The following is a 25,681-nucleotide window of genomic DNA, read 5'->3' on the forward strand; positions in this document are numbered from 1 at the left end:
CACTGAAATTGCCAATGACTTGTTCAAGAAGGCCTGCATGCTCTTTTCTTTATTCATCTAAGTAAGCTTAAGCTCTTTGTAAATGCACTGTACATATATAATCCATATACTTCTATACTTAGATACATATATATATATATTTATATATACATGTATCTCTATCCTATCAAACTATCGTGTCGACCAACGCGATTGCCAGAGCGACGCACATCTTCTCTAAGCCTGGAACGCAAACTCTTGTTCTCAATCCGCAAACTCTCGATCTCCTCGAGCAGCAAGCAATTCTGCTTGAACAGTTTGTCGTACTTCTTCTGCACGGTCTTATCCTCGGCGACAGTCTTGTAGCGTGCCAGGACAGTTTCGATTTGCTTGCGCTGTCTTAAGAACTCATCTCGCACCTCGGCATCCAGGGTAACGAAACGCTTCAATTCATCATCGCTGGCATGTTGATGGAATAGCGCCTTGACGGCCTTCTTCAGGCCATCCACCGTGCTCACCTCGCCGGCCACATAAAAGATGTCCGTGCAGATGGAATTGAGGCATTCTCTGGCGGACTTGGCGCGGTGTCTCTCCGAGCGCAGTTCGGCTGCATTGCTCAGGTACTTGTCACGCATCTCCTTCAGCTGCAGCTCCAGCTGGATGTTGTTCTGATTGAGACCCTCCAGTTCGTGTTCCATTTCGATGATGTGTTTCCGTTTGTCATTGATCTGGAATTCGCGTGGCTCGATCTGTGCCTTGAGCTCGGCAATCTTGTGATTGAGCACCTGTTTGTATTTGTCCAGCTCTTGGTTCTTGTGCAGCAGCTCCTGGATGCGCTTCTCCTTTGCGCCGATGGCATAGTCACGATCCGAAATATCCTTTTGCAGATCCTCTATATTGCGCAGTTGTTTCTGCATCTTCATTTGTGACTTGATGTGCTCATCCTTCAGCGTTTCCACCTCCTCCAGCAGCGTATCAATCTCATGGCACTGCGATTCGTATTTCTTTTGGAGCACACCCGCCTTGCCACGCCACATTTGCGTCTCGTTTCGCTCCGTGGTCAGCTTGTTCTCGTATTCCGTCTGGGTAGCAACCATGTTGCGATCGTTCTCTGCCTCCACCTCTTGGCAGTACTTGATGAACTCATCCTTCTTGTCCTGCATCTCCTTCATCAGCTCACGGATGAGATCCTTGCGTTCGTCCAGCTGCTTCTTGTAATCGTTTTCGAGTGCCTCTATCGTATCTTGCAACGTGCCCGTCGAGTTCTTCAGCTTATCCTCGTAGCTCTCGCGCAGCTCCAGCATGTTCTCTCGCAGATTGGTGAACTTTTGGTATTCGATGAGCATACGCTCCGAATACTGACTGGCCAATACGTCCATCTGGGAGCGATGGTCCTGTTTCATATCGTTGATCTGGAATGTTATGAGATTCATTTCCTCCGTATGCTTCGACACTATCTCGTTGTTCAGCTCCTTGAGCTCCTCCAGAGCGCTGCAATAGCTGCGATGCACCTCCTGCAGCTGCTGCCCATCAAAGATCTCATTCTGGCTCAACTGATATTGGAACTCATCCGCCTGCTGCTTGAGACGCAGCTCGAGATTGGTAATCTGCTCCACCTTGTCGCTGAGCTGGGTGCGTGGTATCAACACCTCTTGGCTCTTCATCAAATCCTGATCAATGGGCGCCACCTTCCCATCAATGTTCTCCATATTCCAAATGGCCACAGTGCCACGTTTCGATATAGCCACCAGCATCGTTCCATCATATGTGAATCTCAACTTACTAATGGGTCCGTCGAAGAAGCGGAAATTGGTGAAGGTACCACCGCCAGCTTCGAGGAACGGCAACTGCATATTGAACAAGCCGCCTTCATGATCCGCTATGAACATGATCAGATCCGAGCGAGCCAGACACATATCGGACACAGATCCCTTATTACGGGATGGCACAGTTATTTCACGCTGCAACGTCGAGGCCTGGAACTCGCGTATGGTGCCATGATTTGTGCCCGCAAAGATGGTCATCGGCTCGTTGAAGCTGACGCAGATAGTCACATATTCCGTGCCCTTCTGCACGATCTCCTGCAGTCGGGTGCCCGTCTCAATGTCCCACTGGTAAATAGCGCCCTCAGCGCCACCCGAAATCAAGTACTTGTCCGTTTTCGTCCAGGCCACAGATAAGACGTTGCCATTGTGTCCCTTCAAATGGATGACCACATCGAGGCTATATACCGAAGTCACAGATATATTGTTATCATAAGCAGCAGCCATCAAGTGTCCAAAATTCGAGTATTTCACATCGTTGCAGTGCGGAAAGTTGTATGTTTTGACGATCTACAGCCAAATGAGAGAGAGAATTCAGAGAGAAAATCAATTACTTATTTGTATTACATAAAAATAAATTAAATAATTACAAAGCAACTTATTAACATTTTGCATACAACAATTATTAAATATTCTATTTAAATACTAGTTAACAAAACTACTTAATTAAATTCACCACTTCACTACACAAAACTGCAACTGCTCAGCTCGAGCTCTGGCCCGCGACTGAAGGCGATCTGCAGCAACTGCACTTTTTATAGGTAAGCCTCACTCAAAATCCAACTCACTCAAAATCCAACTCACCCAAAATTCCACTCACTCAAAATTCAACTTACTCAAAATTCAACTCACTCAAAATACATCTCACTCAAAATTCAACTCACTCAAAATTGAACTTACTCAAAATAAAGAAGAGAGGCTCACTCCAAATAGAAAGAGCAGATTTAAGACCTTACTAAGATTCTCTTTCAAAATGCTAAACAGCCTTGAGTGCACTTTTAAAATGGCGAATGGCTCAATAGAGAGAACAGCTCAAGAGTCTTTTTTCTGAAAGTGCTCAAGTGTAGAGGGGAATAAGTTTATGGAATATAGAGAAAGAGATTAAGGTGAACACACTTCTGTATATATACATATATATATATATATATATATATATATATATATATATATATAATAAGAGAAAAACTGATATATATATATATATATATATATGCATATATACAGTCTTGGATAAACTTACATTCAGCTCATCCATAAATATCTGTGTGATGCGCAGCTGATCTGAGAAGCCAATAGCTGCCATTAAGCCCGTGGAATTCAGTTCGACAATATTCACATCCACCTGGAATTTGCGCACCAGCTCCACCTTGCCAGTCTCATAGTTCCAAATGCGTATGGTTTGATCTCTTGCTGAAAGAAGGTTACACATGAAGGTGATATAAAAATGAGCTAAGGAATACTTACAGGCCGTCATTATAATGGGCTTCCAGGCGCAAACAGAGAGATCGACCACTTCGCCAATGTGTATGAGCACGCCGAGTGGCTCAAACTTGAGTTGTTTCGTCTTCAGAGTCTCTGGCACGATGAGGATTCCCACATAGATCTGAGCATGGTTGCAGCTCACAATGACCGTCTCCTGCTTATGATCGACGGCTAAATTTGTGATCTGATATTGAGGCTCGGCATAGATGGTTATGGGCACAGTTAAGATCGTCTTTCGCTCAAATTTAAACTTGGAAACGCGCTCGAAGACGAAAACCTTGTTGAAAATGATAAAGGCAAAACCCCGGGTAAAGGCCGTCATGCAGAGAACTCGCCAATCGGGCAGGATCATTGGCTGCAACGTAGAGTATCGCTGCTCCTGTGCCTCTCGCTCCTTATCGAACACCTCCTGATCTATCATCAGATCCACAGTCTCTGCCACACTCGCCTTTTGCGACAGCTTCAGTTCGCCATTTTCAACTAATATCAACTGATCACGATCAGTGCCCATCATCAGCAGATCCATGGTTAAAAATGCCATTGAGGTCACTCGAAAATTGATCTTTATATTGTTGCTAATGGTGAATCCTCGCTCCGATTTGCTCAGCAGCAGCAAAGTGCGATCGCCTCCCACAGCGACAAATCCGCAATCATTGGGATTGCCTGCAATGCATTCGGCGCCACCATGCGAGCCAGGCAATGTGGCTCTGCCCTCGATGACAGTGCTCGTCTTGTCCAAGACCAACATAAAGACCATCTCATTGGGCGGTTTCGTGATCAGTATGATGGCACGCGAATCATTTGTGAATATCAATTGCTGAATCATTGCATTGCGATGATTTGCCGGTAACTCCAGATGGCGACGTTTCTTCAGCGTGGCCAGCTCATAGATAGACACATAGCGACCACTAGAAAGAGATAGAGTCAGTAATTAGTTAACCAAGCAGAATAAGCTAAGCCTCTTATTTACTTCTTTGAGTGCAGTTCGAGGACAGCCATCAGCTTGCGATGTGAGCTTAGGACAATTATTTCCGCTTTTGTATCCTCGGGAAAGCGTAGGAATCTCTGTTTGTTGGTCACATAATCATGGAAGGCCAGAACACCCTCGACCGGATACATGACCTCCTTGGTCAGATTGAATTGTATGTTGCCAATGACATCGGTGCGCAGGCCGTAGATTTGTTTGGGCCTTATGGACACCGAATGAGCTATAGAACCTCGCTTTTCATCCATTTTGTACAAAATATGTATATTTTATTGACTGTGGCAAAAGTTAATGCAGTTTTTGGAGTTCGTGTATTTTAAGCTCAAATAATTTCGATCAAACAACGGAAGCAAGAAATTGTTAAAGTAGCCCTGACAGCAAATTCCATGGCATCCAGCCAGGGGAGGCCTGGGAAATCCAACGGCCTGTTTGTTTATTTTTGCATTGGCCTTTTTCTTTTTTGGTTTTGGCGCGCAAAGCTCGCTGTAATCAAAGAGTCATGAATAAGTAATTAAACGCCTCTAAGTATGCTTTTAATTTCCTAGAACGCACTCGAGTAGCTTGCTCTCTCCCTTTTCACCCCTCTCATTGGTCGTCCAATAATGCGCTTAAAAACCCAAAGTTCGTCTCCTCAGTCAATCAGTCGCCCAATCAGGCTCTGAGTCAACCCGTTGTCAGTTAATAAAGCATACATCCCTCTCCCTCACACGCAGCAATCTTAGTCGGTCGAAACCGCGACCTAACACAACGCAAAAGCTTTTCAGTTAATCAAAGAGCGCGCATGTAAGAGCAAAAGCTCGCACTGCAAGAAATAAGGTGTAAGCAAATATGGAGCCTGTCAGCTATTTTTGTCCACTGGCCGTATTTCGAACAGTGCAGCCCTCGTGCTCTCTTTGCATGCGTAAAGAGGAACGCAATAAACGAAGGCGCGCTGCTGTTCAGTTGTAGTTTACGCGTCGGCCGCAGCACAACGCTAACGAGCAGGCGGATAAACGGTATACGAATAACGGAGACAGAAACAGAGACAGTGGCGACATAGGCGAAGCGCAGCTCCAGACTGTATGTGCTCTGCCAGCATTTGTTCTTTAGTCTTGTGTCTGTGTTATCAGTTTGGCGGCAGCAAAAGACCAAATCGTTGAAGAGCAGGTGGCAGCAACTGAGCCGGCGGCAAAAAAAGCCACAAAAGAACCCAAGTAAATTATACACTTAGAAGCAGAAAATACAAATATAAATACAAATACGTGTGCGAAAATATATATTTTGTTAAGCACTTATATCTTATACACACACACTCACACACATACATATATATATGTATATATTTTGGAGTGGCTGTTAGTGTGTGCCTGTGTGTGTTTTAGCTGCCTACCTTCTGTGTCTGTGTGAGTGTGTTTGCCTGTTCGCGCCTCTCAATTAACGGCCCGGTCAAAGCGCGAGGCTTGAGCCACATTGGTGTTGCTGCTGCAGATGTTGTTGTTGTTGGTGTTGTTGTTGGTGTTGTTGTTTAGCTGCATGTTAAGCCAATAAATGGCATTAAAATTTAAAAAAAAAACGGTAATTGTAACGAAACAAAGCAAAACTGAACGAAACAAACGGCCGCTAATGGACTTTGTTGATTTTATATTTCATGCAGGAAGCGGCTGCAATAACAACAACAACAGCAACAACAATGAGAATGAAAACCAAGGTGAAACAGCTAAAAGAGATGAACGGCAGCTGTCGTAATTAAAAACTCATTTTATGCACATGTTCAATGCGAATTTCAAGTTAATGGCAGAGCGTGGGTGTGTGTGTATATATACTATATAAATCTTATAAATCTTTTTCATCTTTGGCTATTAGCACGTAGCACGTAACGCGCCAAAATAACACGATTCCAGTATTTATAAACAAAGCTGCTGCCAGTGTATAAACACACAAACACACACACACACACCCGCGCACACATACATATATATACGCCTACAACGGTACAAATTCGAATTTAAGTTTCGAAAAGTCAAAACACGGCAAATGATTTTTTTTTGTAATTTCTTCTCAATTTACAAATAAATTCGCCGCTTGTCGCTACCGATGCCGCAATTGCCGCCGCAGCCATCGCCGCATTGTTGCGTGAGTTGCCGCTGTCGTTGCTGCTGCTCTTGCTGCGGCTGCACATGTGGAAATGTTGAAATGTGGCAATTTATTTATACGATTTATGTTATTTTTGGCCTGAAGCAGCGGCGAAGTAAATTGCACGCAGCGAAATCAGTTCAAGCACGCTACACACGTACAAACTCAGGCATACATATATACATAAATACAAATATGTAAAAATACTCGAGGTACTCGCTGTGAAGAACCTATGACAACACAAATGTACGTACGTATGTATGTATTTTCGTATATTTGTATGTATATACACACTGGCAAGCGACACACTTTCGAAATTCCAAAGGGAATGGCAATGCAAAGAGGCGGAGAAGGGAGAAGGAATAGAGAGGCAAAGCCAGCAGCAGCCAAAAACGAAGGGAACCTTTAACAAAAGCAACATGGCGCATAGTTGCCGTTAGGGATTTGTTGTGGATGGGGGAGCTAACGAATTTTCAGCAGCAGCAACTCAGCTTAAAGTGCATGGCCAAGGCACACACACACAGTTCACTTACGTACGGACATACACACACGCACGCACATGCATATGCCAGAGCGCGCTTTTCGGCGCTGAATTTGAAGCAAGTGCTTTTTTGTTTTTTTACGAGCAGCCCAGCAAATAATAGCATTTTATGTGAGCTCTCTACACCGTTTTACTACAATACACTGAGCGAAATAAAAAAGATGAATAATTACAAAAGATAAGCCACATATTAATGCAAAGTCAAGTTCGTACAATGCGAGCACAAATTAAATTTTACGCTCAATTATTTATGCAAGTGCACTGACTGCACAACAGAGCGAACAGCTTAAGTTTATCACTGAAACAGTAAAGTACAGCTAAGAGCGCTCTTAAATTTTGCGCAAACAGCTTAAGCTTAATAACTCACTCATTAATTGAGTTTTAAACGTAGCACAAATTGAGCTGTTTCTCTCAGTGACCGAGTGAGCACACGCAGACACACACAGGGATTGGCTGTAGTTGAAGTTATAGCTGAATTAAGTTAAGCGCTGGACACACAAGCCTTTTGGGGTTAGTCAGCGACTAAGCTGACCTTTTTGTTAAGAGCACGCACACATGCACACGCACACGCACACAGAGACAACGGCAATTGTCTGGGGTACGCAATTTGATGTTAACACAGCTGATTGATTTATTGTCTGCTCAGTGGCTACCGCAAACACCAGCACAACGAAAAAAACAGTAACGCACAGAAAACTACAAAAAAATATTATACACAAACAACAACGTTGATCAGGAAAATGCCAAAAGTCCTCAATAAGCCGGAGTCGCAACGTGTGCAATAAAAAACAAAAATAACAAACAAACACACACAGACGCGCTCTTACAATAGCCGTAGACATGCAAGCGAAAGGGCTGCCCTGTGAATATGTATGTATGTATGTGTGAAGCGTGCGCTTGTATGCGTGCATGTATTGTCGCCATAATTAACAGTTGCGACGACGTCGCCGCCGACGACGGCGACGCCGATGACGACGACGTCAGCGGCGACAGCGCGTACTAGCCGCCATTTTAATTTTACGATAACTGTTTTCACCTACTTGTTTTCACTCATTCCTATTGTATGCGGAGTGCATGTGGCAGAGCACATACACACACACAGACACAACAATACACTCTCACCCACACATACTCATACTCCTTCGCTGCTTCAGTTGAAAATATTCTCGCAGTGCGTCACCAGCGTCACAGTGTTGAAATTATTTTCACAGCACGTCAGCAACATGCTTTTTATATGAATATACTATGTACCCCATTTGAATATATGTATAAAAAAAGGGTATTATCAAGTTGTCAATTGTGCTGCAAAGACAGTAGAATGCAGCTCAAGCATTCTCAGCTCGTAGTAACTTGAACTCTTTACATATCAAAATATTTCCTTCTTATGTATGAAAATGTGAAAAGTAAATACCCTAAAATTTTCGTACATGTATACATTTATTGTATGTATGCATTAAAAGTTTATTTCAATTATAAACACAAAAGTTAATTAAGGATACAATTTTCCATTGTTTAGCAGCAGACAAAGAGCGAAGAAGAGAGAGAGACAGAGTGAGCAAGCAAAAGTTGTTCATGCAGGTCAACTGTTAGTCGTGCAGACTCCCATTCACTCACTTCCTCTGTTTTAAGAGTGTCAAATGAAAATTTCTTGGAAAATTAACATTTAAATTGCGCTTAAATTCCAAAATGTTCAACAATCATTTGGCTCAGCATATCAAAGCGCGCGTGCTATAAAAATTGAATAAGAAATTCCTTCAGCTGGTTTACATAATTTCATACTTAATGACATCACACATACCTAATGCATTAGGTTATTTGTGTATATTTACATTTATATAGTTTTTCATTCATGTCAAATTATTTAGTTTGGCTAAGTCGAAGTTTACTAAAGTAAACTCATTTACAATTGCATCAATTAAGTTTGCCCTTTGGCCGACACACGTTCCACTGCCTGTAAGTGCCGTGTGACAGTTTAATGATGCCACGTATGTAATATGCACACACACATACAGACAGACAGGTGGACAACTTGGAGCGTCAGGTAGCCATCGTTACGTACGTGCGACCGTAAATCCCTGGACATCATGCCAGCACACTCAATCAAAGGGCGACGTTATATACCGCATTTAAGCTACTTAAACAACTTAAATGTATCAATATTCAATGCGACCCGTCGCTACTCAATGGCCGCCTCCCCTGCCTCTACCCACCTCACTCCACTTATCCCTAACTGAAACCCATTCATGAATTATTCTTTAGGGCATTTACTTGGGTACATTTTTTTCGAGCTTGCAAACTTTTTTGTTGAGATAAGCTGCAAATAAATTAACTGGCGCTTAGCTCTAACTCTGTGTTGATTTGTAACCATTTTATGCCTTTGCAGACAATTGCAAACAAAATTTAATTTAATTTTGTCGGAGCACTTGAACTGCTTGAGAATTTTAAATGAAGTTTGAACTCATAAAAAACTAACTGGAATTTTAGTGGAGACAAATTAGTTTTGGGTTTCTATGCATTTTCTGCTGTTGGGTTGCTTCAACTTTTTAAGAATTCGATGTGAAGTTTGTTCTAATAAGTATCTAACTGTACTTTTATTGCAGCCAAATTGATTGCTTTACTATTCGTTGTATGCATTGGCCCAAACTGCGACCAGTTATTAAGTTTGATTTTACTGTTTGAGAACTCTAAATATTTTTCTTTAATTATGGTGTAACTGTACTTAGTTATATGTAAATTCATTTCTGCTTTATAATTAACTTAAAGATTCATAGAAAGGTCTAAAATAAACTATAGAAACTTTGAAACTACATGGAATGTGTAAGCTTAACAATGATAAACTGTCGACAAACAATAAAATTCTGTAAATAGCAATGCTGTAAATCACTCTAACATTATATATATGTGATATATACACATAGATATATATATGTCTATATATAGCTACGAAAAATTCATGCTTGATCGAATGCGATTGCGTGCTAATGCAAGTCTTTCTAATTGAACGTGAAACGTGAGCGTGAATATCAAATGAAATTATGTATTAGAAAAGCACATTAGACAGGTGTGTGTGTGTGTGTATGTGTGTGTCTGTAGAACTGCGTGTTACATGTGGCGTATGCGCAATGTGTTGGGCCTGAAAGTATGCAGCACTTTGTTTGGTTTCAATTTTCGTAACGACAACAAGTCAAATTTATATATGAATAGCTATACTTAACATATATAATTTATACAGTAAAACCTCACTAGAACGAACAGCTAAATTGTTGTGTTGATATCAAGCAGTTAAATGAATAAAACATTTGATTTATTCAGTGTTAAATGTCAATAAAAGTTAGGAACTTAATAAGAAATTTTGCACAGCTAATTGCTGTTCATTGCTAGAGTGTTTACTGTGCTGTAGTAATTGTTCTGCTGTTTTTCTTTTACCTAAGCCTTCCTGCAAGCAATTTGACTAAACCATTTGCCAAGATGCTCATTAATAATCCACACAAACTTTGATTTATTACAGAAATAACAATAACAACAAGGAACAATAGTAATTAAGGCAAAAACGTGCCACGAAAAAACAAACAGAGAGAAAAACAAAGAAAAGTAAAGGGAAAAGCGCAACAAGAGGCGCAAAAATTAGCTGCTTAAATGCTGCTATAGCAATTAAGTCAACAACAAAAAGAACTGTTAACAAAATGCGCAATGCATAAAATTAAACAGACAACAACAACAACTACAACGACGACAACAACAACAAATCAAAAGACGGCGACGACAGGTGGAAAAGCTGTGCGAACCCCATGCAGCGCCGTCGCCGTCTCATCGAATTAATTCAACAGCACATAAATTGGCCGTTGGAAAAGCACGAAAATTGAAAAACCGAAAAGCGGAAAACTGAAAAAAAAACCAAAACAAAAGAATAAGTAAACACTCGAACAGAAAACAAAAAAAAACGTTTTTCAGTCTGAAATCAGCGACTGTCAACTGAACGATTGGCGTTTGGCGTTTGTCGTTTGTCGCTTTTTATTGATTTTATATAAAAAAAAAAAAACGAAACGAAAACAACAACAACAACAAATGGCATTGAGCCGCAGCAAAAGAAATAAACAAAAAACAAAAGCAAACGCAATGTGAATAATTTTTACTCAATTGTAGCACGAAACAATAAGAAGAAGAAGAAAAAGGAACAGATATATATACATATATATATATATATATATATGTATACATATATAGATAAGCATAGCTAAAATAAAACGCTCTGATGATTCAAGACAACGCACACACACGCCTATAGCAAAGCCCATAAAAATGTGCTATAAAAAATAAAAACGCATAAATTCAAACAAACAAAGAAGAAAGCCAACTAAAGTTCAAGTTAAAGTTAAAACAAAAGCAGAAAACAAAGCAACAACAACTACAATTACACATACAATGCCTAATTGGCCAGGATAATAGAGCAAGGCAACGGCAAAAGCAAGAGCAAGAAGCAGAAGCAGAGAACAAAAAGCAAGACTGATTTTTATGTTTTTTAGTTAGCTTTCTATTCATATTCAAACTGGCAAGAAACTAAATACCAGAAAATACTCATAAAATACTAAACATAACTGAAAATAATACTAAAAACACGAAATTATTACAATTACAAGAGAAAGTGCAATGACGAATGCCGGCAAATGAAGCGGAAACCATAGGAAATCCGGCTTTTTTAGGACATACTACAACAACAACAACAACAACAACGAACTAACAACAACAAGAAGAATTATCAAAGCCATCATCAACAGCAACTGAAATTGAAACTATTGAAGCAATTGAAGCGCAATGTTTGTGTTCATTGTCGTTCTGTTGGTCAATACCTGTCTAGCTGGTAAGTGTGTGCACTGAAAGAAATTAAGTACTAGCTAAGTACGCATGCATACATAAGTTAAAAATATAATTCAAAAATGAAAGTCAAATCGAAAAAGAAGATTTAAAAGTTTAAAGCATTAAGAATGAAACGTAAATTGTAGAACAGATAGAGAATATATATTGTTCGATTATATATATTTACCACATATATTATATATATTTATACATATATAGATTACATACATTACAGATATTAAATAGATTTTTTGGGCAATAAGGATTCATAAGGATTGCATCAATTATATAGATTATGGATATTTTGTTGAGTACATTAATTATTGTATATAAAATCGTGAACCTAATTTTAAATTCCGAAAGTTAATTTTAATTTAAGTCGTTGTATAATTTTTAATAAAAATATTTATTTTATGTATTATTTTTTTTAAAATTATTTAATTAATTATATTAGATGATCATATTCTAGCAAACGCCTCTTTATATTGCCACACAGACAATATTGCTTGAAAGTTAATTTGCCTATTAAATATTTAATGTTAGAGAAAAAAATGTAAATTATTAAAAGAATAAAAATATTAAATGAATAAGATAATAAGAACTTAAACCCATTTACCACTAACCCAAAAACTAATTTCATAATATTTTCCGATTTGGCACATCCTAATATTTAGGCCATGTAATTTATAAGTTTGTTTCTAAAGATAAATAAATAATAAAGATAAATAAAATAATTTTTAAAACATTGACTGAAGTTTTATAAATTAATTTTACCTTAATTTATATATTTTTTCTTTTATTATTTTTCATTTACAATATTATATTCAATATTTGTTAAATATTTTCTGAATTATTATATTCTCCCTTACAAAGAGTTCCTAAATATAGCATATTTTTTCAAGTGTATCGATGCAGAGTAAATATGAAATATAAATTCCGGATCCAATCAATTTGGATCGACCTACAGTCGGGGCTTATATATAGTAACTACTTTTTATTGACTTCTCAATCTAGAGTATGTTAATTTGAAGCTAAAAATACTTTGTTGATCAGCATATATATGTCTTACTGTTATTTATCTACAGTGTTGTATATCTGTCTTCTCTATCTATATGCAGGCACTATACCAGCTACGCCGGAGAATATAACCGTAACATTTTTAACGCCGACGGCCGTGCGCGTCTCTTGGCAAACGCAGATTGATCTAAAGGCACATCCCATTGAGAAGTACATTGTAACTTATAAGCCAACAGATGACAGGTAGGTACCTCTGGCATTATTACACACGCATACACCTACACCGTCACACACACACACACACACACAGAGGCAATTTGCTTCCCGTAGTTCACAAAGTTGATGCAATTATGCAAAGAGGCGTCGCTGACTTTACAATATTTTGTGCAATTGACAAGGCTCAGCTGTGTGTGTGCGTGCGCGTGTGTGTGTGTGTGTGTAATGGCCCTGAGCTAAATAACGATACAAGTTAAGGAAAGTGGGGCCTAAGGGGGCAGAACAGCAAATACAAAGTTAAAGCCAAAATGACCGCGTGTAAAGGCAAAGTCCAAAAAAGAAAAACAAAAGAAGCCGCCGCCGCCGCCGCCGCGTGTACTTGAAGTTACCAAAGTTTTACTACACTGGGCGAAAACATAAAAACAATATGAACAACCTTTTCAAAATGAATGGAAATGTGAAGACAAAAGCTCTTATCAGAATATAAGTTTGGCTAATTAATTTCATTATTGTTTAAAGTTTTGCAAAGAGAGTGAGGAGGAGGAGGAAAGAGCGAGATATAAAGAGAGAGATAGGGAGAGAGAGAGAATGTGTTGTAAAGAATAATAGACAGAGATAAAGATAGATAAAGAAAGGAATATACAGTGAGATATAGGTAATAGATAGAGAGATAGAGAGAGAGATAGAGAGAGAGTGAGAGAGTATGAAAGGGAAAGAAATAGAGAAAGACGTTGAGCGAGAGAGTTCTGGAAAAGAAAAATGAGTGATGGAGAAACAGATAAAAAGAAAGAGGTAGAGAGAAAGAGACAAAGAGATAAAGAGAGAGAAAGATAGAGAGATAAGAAGAGAGAAAGATAGAGAGATAGATAGAGAGATAGATATAGCGAGAGAGAGAGAGCGAGAGAGAAAGAAAACTTAGTAAAATGATTTTGATAAAGAAACCGATTCGCTTCATATTTCTCTCAGTGCATTCTGCTGCAAGCATGCCGGCAAGCGTAGAAACAGCTGCATTAGAGCAGGAGGACAGACGTGTAATAAAAGTGCGACGTCGGAGTAGCAGGAAGAACAAAACATGCTTGTAATCGTAATATTTTCTCTGCTTCACGTCCCGCGTGCTCGCTCCCTCCCTTCCCTGTCTCTCCTCGACTCTTTGGCTGCGATTTGAATGTAGCAGAGAAAAATGGAGAAGGAAAAAATAGAAAACAAGTCAAGTGGCGTTGCATATTTCGACTAGAAGTCGAACTGCGACCAGGAAGGACTCTTCGCTAACGACTACAAACTAAGGACTTCCGCTAGCGCGAGACGCGCTCCGCGAGGCGTGCCACAACGGAGGCGGCTTGGCCTGTCTAAGGGAGTGAATGCGGGGGCTGGGCTGGGAGGGCGTGGCACGTCAATGTTTTGGAAGGACATTGGAATGCCGTGTAATAAGTTAAGTGCTTGGCTTTTGTGACTTTTTGACTGCGGCTGCAGTTCGGTTAGGCTGGCTGCTGTTGCCTACCTTTGTTCTTGTTGTTCTTCAAGGTGTTTTCAATTTAATAGCTGCGCGCGCGTGTGTGTGTGTGTTTGTTTGACTGCATGAGCGTGTTTGTCTTTTAGTGACCATTGCCCGTTATTGCCGTTGTTGTTGTTTCTTTCTTATTGTTTCATAAAGTTCACGCCTATATCAAAATTTTATTACATCCATTTCGTTTGCTATTGTTGTTGTTGTTGTCGTTGTTATTGTTGGCTTCATTTCTCATGGCCTGGACATTATTTATAAGTCAGTTTGTTTTTTAATTTTTGTGTTTTTCTTTAGTATCGATTTTTAGTGCTTGCGCTCATTACAAAAAGGGCAAGCGGGCGAGATTGGGCGAGCAGTCGGGGGTAGGGGCCTCTCGGGGGGCGGGGCCTAGTTCTGTGTTCTATCTTCCAGCCGTTTTTCGAGTAAAATTGTGTTGATGAATAATGTATGATTAGTACATAGACACGTTGACGATGACTCGAACTCGACTCAACTGAATAGGTCTATAACATAGTCATAGTTCCTAGCTACCCAGTGGGGACTACACACACAATTCAACGAATTTTCTGTGTGAGTGTGTTTGTGCTTGTGTGTGTGTGTGTGTGTGTGTGTACACACCCTTGTTTTAGACGAGCAGACAAAAATTACATATCTGGAGCTGCATACATTTCTAGTAGCTTTATAAAAAAAGAAAAATATGTGTATGTACATATAGATGCACTGAGAGAAATTAGACGAGAACTAGTTATGAGTTTTGATTAAAAAAGAAATTTCTAAAAAAAGACCAGCTTGGCTTATAAGTATATTATAAGTATAATACTTAAGTATAGCATTGACTATGTGAGCCATGTGAGCACTCAATAAAAAAAATATTTTTATATAGGCGTATACTTAATATTTGTAGAATATCATATATTTATTACTCTATAACATTTAACATGGATCGAACATTGCTAAAATTGCATTTTTGCATCATTTTCACTCACTTATAATTCATTGAATTTATCTCTTTGACATAAGCGTATACCTAATATTAGCCGAACAGTTGAGCGTATACTTAATATTCGATTTCTGTTTGACAATGCATAATATAAATGCAAATTGCATGCTTGACATAAGCACATACTTAATATTAATTTATGACGTGGATATATATTAAATATTACCCACGCACACTCAGTGCATATCGTTTGGCTGTTCTATGCCTATGACACACATTTTCTCACAGTGTTCACATATATTTTTCTGTCTGTCAGCCCTGTCGTTGCCTGGGCATTCCTGGCCAAAGGATACGTGGTACAATTTGTCAAGCACCATCAATAACAATAATAATTAATAACAATTACTGTCCAGGCACTAAGGGCTAGAGCTAAAGTGCTCTGGAAAATTTTCAATCAATACTGAATTTATGTGTACATTCCGATTCTAATGTACTATATGCAGAGTGTAGCAGCATTTTTACAGCATTTATTTTACATATTTTGAGCACTTGCCACTGACAGTTTCTAATTATTAACGTAACGTTTGCCGAAATGCAACAAAAAGGTCAAACGTCACGGCCCCGCTAAGAGTGCAACTTAACTTTGTTTTTATTATCATTTTTGTTCACTTTCTCACTTTTCACTTTTCCCTTTTCCATTCTCAATGCTCGTTTAATTGGCTTGGATTGTTTCTGCTATATAATTTTTGGTGGTGGGAATTCATTTTGCATATTTTGAAATTGAAAAATGTTGCCTGTCTGCTGCACAACATGACGTATACTTAATTAACTTCCTCTGCTCATTTCTTTTGTGCTTAAACTTTAAAGTCATTTAGTTTGGCATTTGAGGGCAGATGAAATCAAGACTGAAACACCTGAAGCCAATTAAAGACTTAAGAGTGCTCTTTTTCCACGAAATACTTTGAGCATATTAAATAAATGTAAAATATACAGGCAGCTACTTAATAGAATTTCAGTTATTGTTAAGTCTCAATTATGACGGCAGTTCTGTAAAAAAGTTTGTGTTGGCTCTGTGACGCACCTGCTCTTAATTATGGATGAGCTCTGTTAAATTAAAAGTTTTTGGGCTTGCATGTGAGCGTTTTTTTCATATTATTTAATTATTCACTTTTAGTTTCTTTTTTGTTGGCTTTGAACTAATTACATAACTTTGTTTTTCATTTGGGCTTTTTTGGCTTTTACGTTGGTCAAATTTACATATATTAATTCCGGACAAAAATTAGAGCCGTTTAGCAATTAATTCAGTTTTAATTTTATAAAGAATCGAGGCAGAGTTGAATAAAAAATATGTGTATAAAAGGCAGTAGGCGGTGCGGCAGACTCCATAAAGTATGCTTGATCAGCACGACGCGCTGAGAAGACCTAGAGATGTCCCACTGAACGTTTGTCTATATCCCATAGTAAAGCCCATAATGCAGTTTAAACGCAGCCGCTGCGGAAATTGCATGTGTGCATTTGTGTGTGTGTGTGTGTGTGAATGTTTGCTAGAAAAGAAACGTAAAATAAGTGAAAAAGCAGCTCTGTTTAATGCTCAGAGTATTTCCTTGTCGGATACGCGCGCCTCTAGCCTTTTTCAATTTAAAACTCTTTTAGAGAAAGGTATGAATACACAGGTGGAAATATTCCCAATTGTAAGTCTTTTGCTTGAATAGCTGCCAAATGCTTTGCATTCATAGAGTTAGGCGAATGAACAGGAAAACAAACCTTACAGAGACGCACAAACATTCATTTCACTTCATGAAACAGCATAATAATTTGTAAACCAATAACCTATACACTATATAGTATAGCTTATACTATGCTATATATGACTGTGTGTGTGTGTGTGTGTGTGAGTGTGTGTACATGACAGGGAAACAAAGGTTTAACTCTGTATGCCACGCACATTGTATGTTTTTATATATGCGTGTGTGTGCACGTGTGTGTGTGTGTTAGCCCTTAATCCTTCTACTTCAGCTGTTACACATTTACAATACAATAAACTCTACCAGCTTATATTCAGAAAAAAACCCATCGAAATGAAACATAAAAATAAAAACCAAAAGAGAAAAAGCAACCATACATTGTGCAACATAAGTTATTAAAAATGGCAAGCCAAATGTTTTATACACTGCACACGCACACACATATATATATATATATATATATATACTGTATATAACATATATATATATATATATATATATATATGCTGCTTGAATTTTCAATTTTGGCAGTTTGAGTAATGGACACAACAAATGTTGAACGTAGCCAATTGTATGCGCGCTTTCTAAACTGTTTGTTTATTCAACGGCAAACGGAAATCCATTGGCCTGGAACTTTAACAACAGAAAAAAGTTGGCGAAAAAGCCAAGTGAAACTTTGGTTTAGTCAAAGGGTAAAGCTAAAGAGCATATATGAAATTTTTGGCAATATTTATGAACTCTGAGAGAGAGAGAGAGAGTGGAGAACGCTTGCTCTCTCAATTCCCTAAAGTTACATTTTCTAAGCCGCACCACCCAAAAGCCACATAAAACTTAGCTTGTGCGTGTAAATTGTGGTGGACAATCAATGTACCAACAGCTGACAGTGGGGCTTAAACTTGATTTGAACCGTCGACCTGGCCAACTTTAGACATTGTCACATCTGTTGCCTGGTCTAACGGCAAAGTTTGCATAAAACTAAATTGTTTTTGTGGCCCTTAAGTGGTGCATGGGGCATATTTGTTGAAGCATTCCATAGATTGTATATATATATTTCTGTCTGCCTATATATACACTTAATGGTTAGGCTGGGAATACAGGGTACGCGCCAAGTTCATAAAAGCCCAAAACTTAAGCGTGTGAGACACAGAGTGTGACGCATATTAGTATAAAGGATAATAGTATTTGGGAAATTAGTATAAAGGATAACAGTATTTGTGAAATACATTTATGGAAATTAAAGCGAACATCTGTTTAACTGGGTTAACATTTGAGCTTGTGTGTTTGTCTTCGAAAACTATAAGCAGAATGCTTAGGTTAAGCAAAGATGCTTAAATGGGTCACAACTGCCAGTTAACTGAAATGAAATGCTCTTTATGGTTACTTAGGTTATTTAATATCCTTGCAGACACATAGCAGCTGTACATATTTATCTTTTACCATAAGTAAACATTTATATATTTGTGTTTACCTTTTATGTTTGCCTTTTTTGATATGCTAAAACGAAATAGATTTTGAAACTTTAAGCTAAATTGTATAATCAAGCGAGTTCTAGTTGGGAGTATCTGACATAAATAGATAATCAATTTTTTACCGATTTCATGACACAAAAAGTTATCGATAATTCTTAGTTTTAAAACACACCATTCAGTGAGTAGCGTACCTATGTATTATATATGAAGACATGTGGAGAGATAGAAAGACAGAGAGAAATCGCCAATATTGAATCGACTTTGTGAAAACTGATGAAAAGTTATCGATAATTCGAAATAAGCTAAAGCTAGGGGAGGAACATCTATATAAATCATTTAATTTTAAGAAGAAATTTGTATGCTTGGCCCTCTCTACTATATGTGCTGTATTTTTGGCAAAAATAATATACCCAGAAAGGTATATATACCGAGGTATCCAAATGTTAAAGCTCATCTTCTACTCAACGATTTTGTCGATACATAATAATCTCTTGAAAATGACATTTAACGAAGCTTCTAATTAAGACATTATAATATTAGTTTTTAAATGAAGTAAGAAGAAAAGAAACTACTTTAGAATAAAACAACTACGTATAATTGTTGTTAGAATATTTAAGTATCAGAAAATAGCTTGAAATATAATAATTACATATAATTATTGGGAGAATATTTAAGTACCAATTATATGTTAAGGCAAATCAAAATTTGTTAAGCTAATTGATATGTTCAGGCAGGTGCTAAGAGATAGCGTACCTGACTATTAAACGAAAGTTTCTGAATAAAAATTAAGTTCAAGGTTCAAGTTTATTTAACAAGCTAACGCAGATTTAATCAGCAAAGCACTTGTCAGGATCTCGAACTATAGAGCTCTATATATTATATTAAAAAATTAATATGAGTCGCATTTAGGTTACTTTATAGGGTATTAAGGAGTCAATGTAGAGCCTAATTATTGAGATACTCTAAATTGTAGTCATATTATTCATATATATTTAAATGATCATAATTTCTGACAACATTTTACAGGGTATACCCTAATTTTTGGTCTGTTTTGCTAACAGCTTTGATGTATTTTATGTTGATATCATATCAACAAGTTATACAAGTCATTTGTATTGTTTACAGTTTACAGGGTATTTATAGTCGCTCATTGCTTGCTTAGTAACACACAAAGCGTTAGTTTATGTTTTTGTTATGGCTGCAGGCAACAAAAGTCGAGCCGCGTATGTTCTTTAGCCTCCAATGGCTGACGCGTCGATTCCACTGGGGCCCATTGGCAAGGCGTTTGAATGTGTGTGTGTGAGTGAGTATAAGTGTTAGTGTGTGTATTAACAGTAACTGCTATGTGCTATATATGAATAATGAATCATTTGTCAGGCTGTTGTATAGCGGCCGCTGCTGTAACAGGAGACATTGCACCACAGGCCAGAGGTCCACGCAAAGCTCTGCGACTGGGCTAACCACGCACTTGTTAGCTTACAGCAGATATATACTATACATACACATAAATATATATAACTATAGAGGGAGTGGGTCGGTTATACGAGCGGCAAAATCTAGGACATGTTTGGCTAACTGCCTGGCAAAGTGACAAAGTGAAATATTGGGCCCATACTGTAATTACGAGCCACAAACCTGGCCTCATATTTCACGTCTTACTCGCAACTATTTATTGTAGTTTGTGCAATTAGCTGCACACACACACGCAATAACACACACACACACATATCCAATACGCATCCAATACACATACTTACATCCTGTCACACTTAGCTGCCGTTCGAGAGTGGTAATTGAATTAATTTAAGTTACAGGGTTGTACAGGACGTTGCCGGCAACAGCGAGGCCATTGTCCTGGACCGTCTGCTGCCCAGCACACAGTATTCACTCTCTGTGACGGCCATCTGGATGGGCAAAAGATATCGCAGTCGCGGCCAAATCAAATTTCGCACGCTGGGTAAGTCCATAGTTAAAGCTACACAGTGAATGTATAAAATAAATGAGAAATAATGTAAATATACATGTTTAAAAGTATCTGATCAACATGAGACAAAAAGCTTCTAACTGGACATGTTAGATTGAAGTAGAAGTAATACTACTCTGTTAACGCTTTCAATTAATTTCAATAAATATATATATTCTTTATACAACCCTCGTAAGAAGTATTTTATTTTGCTTACAGATCTGCCTCGTAATACATCACAACAGGACTTTCCGCCGGGCATCTATGGACGCAATGGCTCCGGCAATGGCACCAGCTTTGGCGACGATGTCACCTCCACAGCCACCAATACGCTGACGCACAGAACCTCAAGAGAGCTGCCAACGGTAAGAAAGAGTCGTCAATAATCGAGTATATATTGTTAACTAACAGCAGTTGGCATCAGAAGAAGCAGTTGAATCAGGATTCAATGGTTTGGAAACAGTTGAAAATGAACTCCTTTTCCTTTTTTACAGATACGTGGCGTAGAGATTGGCATTGTTTTAATCGTGCTGATGGTGTGGGCTGGTGCTATAGCACTCTTTTTCAATCGTTGGGGCAAAATACGTATGCTTCTGCCCTACCAGCCAGACTATAAGCACGAGCAGCTCAAGGTGCCGGGCACAGGTGTTTGCAGTGCCAGCGGCTGCAATGGCCAGCATTCACATCAGGTATGGATCGTATGGAAGATATGCATATAAATAAATATATATACATATATATATTTAAAGATATATATATACATATATATATACTTACTATAGTGCGCTGGCATTTAATGGGTATTTATTGTGGGCGGTTTACACAGGGCAGACAAAAAAAAACAAGTATTTGTTCTGTTTTCTGAGCGCGAATTGAACTTTAACTATGTTTCCTTTTTTGTTATGCTTTATTTATAGAACCTACACCCCGATTTCTTTGTCAAGGTATACAAAAAATCTTTCATTTCTCAATTACTTACTGCATTACGAATCAAAAAAAATATATTTTTCTTTTGCATATTATTAGCTTTGTGCAACAAGTCAAGAAAAGACTATATGAAAAGTTTTTTAAGAAAATATTTTAAACAAAATCCGCACAATTTTCTTAAACTAGTGCACTAAGCCCTGCTCTATCAAAAATTTACCCTTTCTCTCCTACTTTAAAAACTATTTGAATCTGATTATTTGGAAAGCTTCAATTGCGGAAATTTTCTAATTTTCATTTCAAATATCGAAAGTAGAAAAGTCTTAAGGTCTGCTCAGTCAGAATTGTGTAAATCCTGTATATATTTGTCTGCTTCAAAGTTCTAATCGATCAATTCGTAGACACCCAAACATTAAAATGAATTAACATCAATATGTATAGCATACTTAATCGGGCTCTTAATGGCGTTCATTTGACCCGTTCATATTTACACCATATATATTGTATATGATTAGTGGAACAATTATATATAATAGGCTTCACCGTCCTTTTTCTACTTCTACTTTTTTATAATTTGCGTAAGAATCAAGCTTTTTTCTAGTTTAAATATGATTTTGCTTTGACCGATTTCGTAGTTTTCAAATATACTCTAACACGCTTTTCTTTTAAAGTTTCTGTAGAGTACCCTCACTTCGGTGTGCACCGAAGATACTTTTTTAACTCCTCTTCTACTTAGAGCCGTGAGCTTAAAACTTTCTTCAAATAAACAAAAAAATCAAATTCCATAAATTATTTTAGTCACATTTAGAACTGCACCCAGGCGGTTGACCCTAAATGAACCAGTTCCATATGTTCCATTTGTACATGTTTGATGGTTCCGCGCATGGAAGCACTCTTTTAAATATATACATATATAAAATCGAAATCAAGTTTTTAACCCATTTGCATTTTCTATACATATTTCGTAATTAGTTTAGCGGTTTTGGTTTTAAGCTTTTTGTTGAGCTTTGTTGAGGTTCTTCAAGCTTTCAATGAAAATCACTGACAAAAGTTTCTTAATATTCCACCCAATCAATACACTTGGCTCGCTCTCGCCTGCTCCCGCTCTCGCCGCTGTCTCTCTCTCTCTTCCTCTCTCTCTCTTTCTCTTTCTCTCTTTCTACTGTAAATGCGGTGCACTCAGTGCTTGCCCCGTTGCGAGGGCTGCGGCATCTTCGATCGCTGCTTTCAGTATCCGCGACGGGAGCTCGAGCGCGATTGCGGCTGTCAGTTTGCGCTGCTGCACAAAGCGGATGTGGAGAGCTAGCAACCAGTGCATCGCGAAACGGCGGCCACACCCACAGCGCCCGTTAGTCATAGCCATGGCACGCCTACCAACACGTATGTTCGCGGACTCAGTGTCGATAATCAGTCCAATGTGCTGGAGCATGTGGATAGCATAGATAGCGCTGTACCAATAAGAAATGCTAATACAGATGTGGATGCAGATGGCTGTCAAACAGCTGAGGATGAGAAACTACTGCTGCAACGGGAACCACCAATGCAGCCGCTGCCGCAGCCGCAACAGCAGCGTGTGTTGCCTCTCTCGGTCAATAGTCATACGAAGCAGCGTCGATTTGCGCAACAGCGTAGTATATTGAAGAACTCGCAGGAGCGCACCTTTGTCGAGGAGAACGAGGTGCTCGAGGCCAAAAAGCAATTGATATTGCGTCGTAGACGCCTCTTCAGCCACTATCGGCAATACGATCAGTGGCGACGGCGACAGTTCAGCTATGATCCCAGCTACTTTCGCCCGCCTCCGTTGCCGTCTCGACCGTTGGCATACGCTGATTATGGGCCAGCTGCCGTTGGCGTTGCCGGCGTCGGCGTCAATCACGGCACCATGGGATATGGAGTTGGAGGCTCCACATCCGGTGCGGGCAATGTGGGACGCCGGCGGCGACAGTATCGCCGGCAGTATTCATGCGCCGACCGCAGCCGAGATGGATCGCGCGAGAGTCGTGGATCATCCACGCTGCAAAAGTATCACAGCATGGTCGCCAGCGATACCATACACACCGAATCATCCATGCTCAATCACAGCAACTACAGTGAACCGGCCAGCGTAAGTGCTTTTCGAGACGCTAATCGATGAACGATAAAGCGCATCCGATTGCTTGTTTGTGCGTTCGCTCACATATATTTGTGCTCGTTCGTTTCGTTCATTTGATCGTTGCGCTTATTCGTTTCGTTCCGTTTCGCTCGCCTATCGATTCCGATAATTGCACCAAACGCCATGCACTTCGTGTTGGGCACGTTAATCGTTTATCCGTTTAAACCGTTTTACCGTTTGTTCGCCCGGCGTTTGCAGCGTTGATAAACAAATATTTTAGAGCACCCAATAAAAATACTTAGCACATAAACACTAATACACCGTGTACAGTTAGAAGAGTCACTTCTAGACTCACACTTCACTAGAGCACAGCCAAAAACACAGCCGCCAATTCCAAAAAAAAAAAAACAAAATAAAAACACCAACTCACTCACAGTTTTCGTATCGCTTTTGTAGAGTATTGTGCAGGTTGTTGCTTTACGCTTTTCGCTTGCTTCTGTTGTTGTTCTTATTGTTAATCGCCTGAAGAGGATATTTACTTCGTTTCGTCTCTGAAATTCCTGTACTTCAGCTTACAAATTGTATGTGTGTGCGCGCGTGCGTGTGTGTGCGTGTAAAGTCTGACATTTTGTTTTTGTTTTCCACCTCTGGGTCTCTCTCTTTATCTGTTCTTTCTCTTCCATGTCTCTCTCTTTCTTTCTACTTCTATATAACATTGAGAATACAGTTCGACAGCAGTGAATGTGGCGGCACCTTTGCTCACCCACCGTTGCACTGCAATAGCCGCGTAAGAGAAACAAATTGCAAAGATAACAACAATTTTTCAATATCCAATGGCTTTTCTAATAAATCTTTGTCTTACAGCACATCCACATGCTCGCCGAGGAACGTTCCACATCGATATCGGAGCGCTGTACACGCAGCCGGATCAATTCGGCCATATTCGTGTCGTCGGAGGGTCGCGGATTCGACTCCATCGAGTTCCTGCGTCGCCATGGCTCACAAAGTGTGCTCTGCCGGAAGGCCAAGAGTGCAGAGAATATTACCGAAAATGGACGCAGGGTAAACTGTCAGTTTATATCAACAAATCTGATTAATGATATATTTGCCTTGTAGAAGAGTCTGCGTCCATGGCGCACCGACGATGACTCCGTCCAGCAGCAACAGCAGCAAAACTCCTCGCAGGACATAGAGATGAAGGAATGTGGCGCCAATGGTGGTGAATTGCTCACGCTCCCCGTACTCCACGACGCCAAACAATCGCCAACAGCCGTAACGAGCTTACTAGCACGTTCCTCTGCCATAACCACGGCCAATGTTATCGTGGGCAGCATTTCATTGGAGGCTCCACCGCCGTATATGCAAGATGATGACGCCACCTCCATATCAGCTCTCATACACAGCGATACATCGGCTATGGTGCACGATTCACAGGATTCAGCGGAAACTGTGGAGGAATTGGTGCATGTTCCACTGCTGGCCAGTGCAACGGCTACGGCATCCTCCGTTTCGGCCGCTTCCACGCCCAGCATTGCCATTGAGGCTAAACCGCGTGTGCTAGTGCATCAGCGCTCATCGACGGCCTCCTCATCGCCGCACAGCAGTCCTAAGAATTTGGGGCTTGGCTTGAAGATAATCAAGCCGAAAATTAGCGCCGTGCCAATGGTTTCAGTGTCGGGTCCATCACCGCCCATTGAGAAACCGCCACTGGCAGAATGCTTGTAACAAATGGCAGCCGAAACATTTATCTAAGCGCGCTCACTCAAGGCAAACTGGACACCCAGTCACAATCACAGATTTCACACTTACAAACACGAACCTATTCACACACACACTATCCTCGACTCAGATTGAAAGGTGGTTAGAAGTATGCCAGCTGCTCAAATAAGTGTTTCGGTGAAGCTGAAGGGGACTCAAACGCCTCTTCAGGCAGTTAAAACTAGTTGTAAACGTATTACTAGAAATAGACGTAGGCATAGACGTAGCTTATGTATCAAAACAAGATAGGAAATGGAAGAAGGGCATCAACTTTTTGCAA

At 39.5% G+C, this 25,681-nt stretch overlaps 2 protein-coding genes across 6 annotated transcripts; one reads left to right on the forward strand and one right to left on the reverse strand.

The window, feature by feature from the left end:
* Positions 1–15: 15 nt before the first annotated feature.
* On the reverse strand, positions 16–4,634 carry LOC111593862 (cilia- and flagella-associated protein 57). Its single transcript, XM_023306914.2, has 4 exons — positions 4,255–4,634; positions 3,267–4,192; positions 3,043–3,212; positions 16–2,312 (listed from the first exon to the last, which is right to left on the reverse strand). The coding sequence occupies exons 1-4, from the start codon at positions 4,515–4,517 to the stop codon at positions 159–161; spliced, it is 3,513 nt and encodes a 1,170-aa protein (XP_023162682.1). The 5' UTR covers positions 4,518–4,634; the 3' UTR covers positions 16–158.
* Positions 4,635–5,230: 596 nt separating this feature from the next.
* On the forward strand, positions 5,231–25,630 carry LOC111593872 (fibronectin type III domain-containing protein 5). 5 transcript variants are annotated; one of them, XM_023306933.2, is made up of 9 exons: positions 5,231–5,462; positions 10,431–11,780; positions 12,895–13,036; positions 20,473–20,621; positions 20,847–20,992; positions 21,122–21,316; positions 24,371–24,430; positions 24,508–24,705; positions 24,760–25,630. In XM_023306933.2, exons 2-9 carry the CDS (start codon positions 11,735–11,737, stop codon positions 25,366–25,368), a joined length of 1,545 nt encoding a protein of 514 aa, XP_023162701.1. In that variant the 5' UTR covers positions 5,231–5,462; positions 10,431–11,734; the 3' UTR covers positions 25,369–25,630. The 5 variants fall into 5 exon arrangements, with proteins under 5 accessions (XP_023162701.1, XP_023162702.1, XP_023162703.1 ...); XM_023306934.2 differs by having other exon boundaries at positions 20,479–20,621; XM_023306935.2 differs by lacking the exon at positions 24,371–24,430.
* The last annotated feature ends 51 nt before the right edge of the window (positions 25,631–25,681 follow it).

The sequence above is a fragment of the Drosophila hydei genome, unplaced genomic scaffold, assembly GCF_003285905.1.
Source record: "Drosophila hydei strain 15085-1641.00,03,60 unplaced genomic scaffold, DhydRS2 tig00008122-arrow-pilon, whole genome shotgun sequence".
NCBI lineage: Eukaryota > Metazoa > Arthropoda > Insecta > Diptera > Drosophilidae > Drosophila > Drosophila hydei.

Bases quoted from the DNA above. Each gene is read 5' to 3' on its own strand.
- LOC111593872 (XM_023306933.2), top strand. From the start codon at position 11,735: ATGTTTGTGTTCATTGTCGTTCTGTTGGTCAATACCTGTCTAGCTG. The intron at 13,037-20,472 runs GTAGGTACCTCT...AATTAATTTAAG, and splicing joins TATAAGCCAACAGATGACAG to TTACAGGGTTGTACAGGACG. The intron at 21,317-24,370 runs GTATGGATCGTA...TTGAGAATACAG, and splicing joins ATGGCCAGCATTCACATCAG to TTCGACAGCAGTGAATGTGG.
- LOC111593862 (XM_023306914.2), bottom strand. From the start codon at position 4,517: ATGGATGAAAAGCGAGGTTCTATAGCTCATTCGGTGTCCATAAGGCCC. The intron at 3,213-3,266 runs GTAAGTATTCCT...ACCTTCTTTCAG, and splicing joins GCCCATTATAATGACGGCCT to CAAGAGATCAAACCATACGC. The intron at 2,313-3,042 runs GTAAGTTTATCC...ATTTGGCTGTAG, and splicing joins TATTTATGGATGAGCTGAAT to ATCGTCAAAACATACAACTT.